The following is a 5,516-nucleotide window of genomic DNA, read 5'->3' on the forward strand; positions in this document are numbered from 1 at the left end:
TTTTCTACTTATTACTTTTTTGGGTAATTCTGTTCCACCTTATAACACTTGTGGCAGATATTCAGATGCTGCAGAGAGAAGATTTTGAGAATCCGATGATATTTGACTCGTCCCAAATTACTCCTCGTCAAATCCACTATTTTGTGCACTAGGAAGTATGTGATTTGACGTGCTTGGTAAAAATGACCACACACTTTTTTTCTGCTTTTGTCACAATGTTTCAATTCGTACATAAAACACTTGGATTTTACATCATTTGACATTTAGCTTGAACAGTGGTTAAAAAAACTATAAAAATTGAGTGATTTTTTTTTTTTATTTAAGCATGAAAAGAGGTTGAATAACTTTGAGCAGGCACTGACTTTACAAAAATGTAAGTTTTTACCCACAAAAATGTCATTATGTTGGTGTAAAACCCACTATCATACAGTACACCATCACACAATTGATGGCCCCGTCCACTTTTATTTTAGATTACTCAATATTTCCACTTTTTCTTTTTTTTAACCTTGTAACATTTGTGGCAGGCATTCAGATGTTGTGGAAAGATTTTTGACTGGTCTGAAATCCCTCCTCAAACACTATGTAGTGCACTAGGAAGTGTGCAAAGTGACGTGTTTGGTAAAAAAAAGACCACAATCTATTTATGTTGATTATCTTTTTCAGCATTTATGTCACGTTTCCATATGTGCATTAAATGTTTAGATTTTTACATTATTCATTTGTTCATTTAGCTTAATTTTTTTATAGCTTGTTCTGTCTTTTTTTTTGCTGGAAAAGAGGTGAATTTGAGCAAGCACTAATTTTACAAGAAAATACCTGAGGCGTTTTTTTTAATCCACAAAAGAGTTATTTAGTTGGTAAAAGAAAAAAAAAACATGCCTTGATCACAAAGTTTTTTGATATTTGACTCATCACAAATCTCTCCTTATACACTATGTAGTGCACAAGGAAGTGAGCAAATGAACATGTTTGGTAAAAATGACCACAATCTGTTTATGTAGATGATCTTTTTCAGCGTTTGTCATGTTTCCATATGTGCATTAAATGTTTAGATTTTTACATTATTTATTTGTTAGTTAAGCTTTTAAAAGTGGATTAATTTTTTTTTTCAATTGTGTTTGTCCCAAAATGTCCTTTTTTCTGCATGCAAATTGGTAAATTTGAGCAAGGACTGGTTTTATAAAGTTTCTTTACCCCCCAAAATGTAATTTTGTTGGTAAAAAAAACATGCATTGATCACAATTTATAACCACTTCCCTATTTTAATTTTAATTGCTTGCTTAATATTTATAATCTAAGCACTTTTTTCCACCTTGTGACACTTGTGTTGTTCCTGGACAAAAAAGGCCAGCTTACGAAAAAGAAGATTTATAAAAAATAAAGGGAGAATAAATACAGTATGAGCACAATAGATTTGACCAGTCCGAAATGGCTCCCTGCTCCCTACTGTATAAAGTGCCCTAGTAGTAAGTGAATGCTGTTGTGTGCAGGTGATCCTCATCTCCAGTGTGAACGAGCCTCTGTCCAGAGGAGTTTTAGAGAAGGTTTCTCAGAGAGCCGGCTGTGGCCTGAGCTTCACTGAGCAGAGGAACGCTCTGGAGATGCAGAAGCTGATGGACAAGAGGAAACTCCATTGGGACCAGGTGGCCTTCATGGGTGAGCAAGACAAACAGCGATGCATGCTTTAAAAAAATATCCAGATAATTCAGGATTTTAGGTCCTTTTAAATGCTCAAGAAAATTCTTGTGCCCCTATATTATTGTTTTTGTTAAGCATTTATACAAATTATTAAATATATATATATATATATATATATATATATATATATATATATATATATATATATATATATATATATATATATATATATACAGTTAAAGTAAGAATTATTAGCACACCTTTGATTTTTTTGCTTTTTAAAATATTTCCCAAACGATGTTTAACAGAGCAAGGAGATTTTCACAGTATGTCTTATGATATTTATTCTTCTGGAGAAAGTTGTATTTCTTTTATTTTAGCTTGAATAAAAGTAGTTTTTAATTTTATAAAAGCCATTTTAAGGTTAATATTATTAGCCCCTTTAAGCTATTTTTTTCGATAGTCTACAGAACAAACCATCATTATGCAATAACTTGCCTAATTACCCTAACCTGCCTAGTTAACCTTAACCTAGTTAAGCCTTTAAATGTCACTTTAAGCTGTATAGAAGTGTCTTGAAAATATCTAATCAAATATTATTTACTGTCATCATGGCAAAGATAAAATAAATCCGTTATTAGAGATGAGTTATTAAAACTATTATGTTTAGAAATGTGCTGAAAAATTCTGCTCTCCATTAAACTAAAATTGGGGAAAAAAATAAATGGGGGGGTGGGGGGGATAATTCAGGGGGGCTAATAATTCTGACTTCAACTGTATGTAAAAAAGATTGTACAATGTTTAAAAATAAAATATGTAAAATGCTTCATGATGTCTAAATGATAGAAAATAAAAAAAGCTGATGAAGATGGTAGAAATTTAAAATGGTAATCGTCAAAAGAATACAATAGCACATTTAAAAACAACCAAAAATGATCAAAGTGCTGTACATAAGAGTACTAAAGACAGAGAAGAAAACAGACTATAACAGAAACATTTAACAAATAAAACAGTGATCAAGGAGAATTAAAAGCGAGAGAAAATGAATAGGTCTTTAAAACGAACTTAAACACAGAAATGAAGGTGGAAAGTCTAATGTGAATTAGTAGAGTTTTCCAGAATTTAGGACAACTGCAAATACTCTAACCTCATTTTTTAAAGCGTGTTCTAGGCACAATGTGTAAATTGAGATCATAAGAGACAAATCTTTTGTTCAAGCTCTTGTTCTCTCCAGACTGGACTATTGCAACTCTCTACTAGCCGGGCTTTCAGCTAACTCTATCAAACCGCTTCAGAACGCAGCAGCACGAGTGGTCTTTAATGAACCTAAAAGAGCACATGTCACTCCGCTGCTCATCCGTTTGCACTGGCTGCAAGTTGCTGCTCGCATCAAATTCAAAGCTCTGATGTTTGCTTACAAAGCGACTTCTGGTTTTGCTCCTTCTTATCTGCTCTCACTTCTGCAGATTTATGTGCCCTTCAGAAACTTGCGTTCTGTGAATGAACGTCGCCTCGTGGTTCCATCCCAAAGAGGGAAGAAATCACTTTCCCGAACTCTCACATTCAATCTGCCCAGTTGGTGGAATGAACTCCCTAACTGCATCAGAACGGCAGAGTCACTCGCTGTCTTCAAGAAACGACTAAAAACTTGACTATTTAGTCTCCACTTCACTTCCTAATCTGCAATTGCCTCTCTGGATAAACCGCTAACTGTACTCCTACTACAAAAAATGTTTTACTAATGTTAGTTGTGCAAATTGCTTCCTTGTCCTCATTTGTAAGTAGCTTTGGATAAAAGCGTCTGCTAAATGACTAAATGTAAATGTAGACAGATCAAGTCAGTAAGGTACTGAGGAGCAAGATTATTGACAGCTTTGCTAACAAATAACACAATTTTAAAATCAATTCTGTATTTAATGGGTAACCAGTGAAGTGCAGCTAAAATGGGAGTTACCGACTCATACTTGCAGGAGCCAGAGAGTAATCTAGCAGCCGCATTTTGTACCAGCTGCAGATGAAAGAGAAGACTGAGAAATACCATAATAAAGAGAGTTACAGTAATCCAGAAGGCAAGAATCACTGTTTGGATATTTCTCTGGGATAAAAATGTCTTGTCTTTAGACAGTTGTCTGATGTGGTAAAAGCAGGATTTTACGACAGGACTGATCTGCCTGTCAAATTTTAAGTTTTCATCAAACAAAACACCGAGATTTCTTGGTGAAAATGAACCTCAGCATGTTCGAGTTTATTATATAACACAAGTATTAAATGTAACTAATAATAATGATAAGTAATTAGGCAAGTCATTGTATAACGATGGTTTGATCTGTAGACGATCGAAAACAAATATTACGCAAGGGGCTAATAATATTGACCCTAAAATGGGTTTTAAAAACTTAAAAACTGCTTTTATTCTAGCTGAAATAAAACAAATAAGACTTTCTGCAGAAGAAAAAATATTATAGAAAATACTGTGAAAAATTTCTTGCTCGGTTAAACATCATTTGGGAAATAATTGAGAGGGAAAAAATTCTATTAGAGGTTTTAAGCAGTAATATTAGTGCTATATATATCAAGTATTTTTTTTACTATCATTTGACACTAAAATACATGAAAAAAATCCAAGTCCAACTCCGAGTGATTAGATTTGCCCAGATTAGATGTGCTGATGTTCTGTAGTCTGGATTTATATATTTTAAAAAATCCATTAACATGAGTATCATTTCATTATAAATTATTATTATAATTTTTTTTGAAAAACTCCTGAATGAAGGATTCAATGTAGAGCAGTGTTTTCCGACCCTGTTCCTTAAGGCACATCGACAGTACACATTTTCAACCTCTCCCTAATCAAACACACCAGAATCAACTCATCAGAACATCAGAAGAGACTCCAAAACCTGAAATGAATGGGTCAGATAAGGGAGACATCCAAAACAAGTACTGTCGGTGTGCCTCCTGGAACAGGGTTGGGAAATACTGACCTGGAGCATTTTACATTGTTTTATATCATTGATTTTCAATAAATGTGTGTTAAATAAACCAGGCTTAAGGTGTGTTTTCCCCCCTCGCAGGCTCAGAGTCAGAAGATGTGGAGATCATGTGTCAGGCCGGACTGAACGGCGTTCCGTCTGACGCCCCGGTGGCTGAACTCATCGCCGCAAAATATACGTGTCAAAGAGCCGGTGGACACGGAGCCGTTCGAGAGTTTGCTGAATACATACTGAGCATGAAGAGAAAGAGCTCACGAGAAGAAAACCACGAGCGCATCGACAGGCACAACTTCTAGATTCATAAAAACGGCCTGTTTGATCTCCCTTCATATAAAGTCAACGTTAAAATTATATTCTTTTTTTTAAACATTTCCCAAATGATGTTTAACAGAGCAAGGAATTTTTCACAGTATTTCCTATAATATTTTTTCTTCTGGAGAAAGTCTGATTTGTTTTATTTTGGCTGGAATAAAAAATTTTAAAAACCATTTAAAGGTCAAAATTATCAGCCCGCTTAAGCAATATTTGCTTTCGATTGTCTACAGCAGTGGTTCTCAAACCTTTTATATCAAGTACCACCTCAGAAAAAAATTGTCTCTCCAAGTACCACGAAAAGTTGGCTAAATTATGCAGCTACAGCACTGCTCAGTCATATTCGTTCAACGAAATTATATTCTATACAAAATATGAAGCTGAAAAGACGGTTCTTTGGTATGTGACTCGCGGTGCGGCATTCTGAAGAGTTAAGATGTTTTCAACTGGGGACGCCTGAAATACGCAAGTGCATCGTGCTGCAGTTCTTACTCAATTTGCTAGCCTGTGGGTTAAACTTTGGCACTCAAGTGACCAGGATGTAACATGAGAATACAGTAATTTTTTTTT

General features: G+C 34.6%; 1 protein-coding gene across 1 annotated transcript in view; it reads left to right on the top strand.

The window, feature by feature from the left end:
• Positions 1 to 4,930, top strand: part of cmasb (cytidine monophosphate N-acetylneuraminic acid synthetase b) — an 11,960-nt gene extending 7,030 nt beyond the window's left edge. Inside the window, 2 exon segments of the mRNA NM_001258409.1 lie at positions 1,494 to 1,659; positions 4,716 to 4,930. Of these exon segments, the coding sequence (NP_001245338.1) occupies positions 1,494 to 1,659; positions 4,716 to 4,930 (381 nt within the window).
• The last annotated feature ends 586 nt before the right edge of the window (positions 4,931 to 5,516 follow it).

The sequence above is a fragment of the Danio rerio genome, chromosome 25, assembly GCF_052040795.2.
Source record: "Danio rerio strain M-AB ecotype USA chromosome 25, GRCz13ab, whole genome shotgun sequence".
Taxonomy (NCBI): Eukaryota; Metazoa; Chordata; class Actinopteri; order Cypriniformes; family Danionidae; genus Danio; species Danio rerio.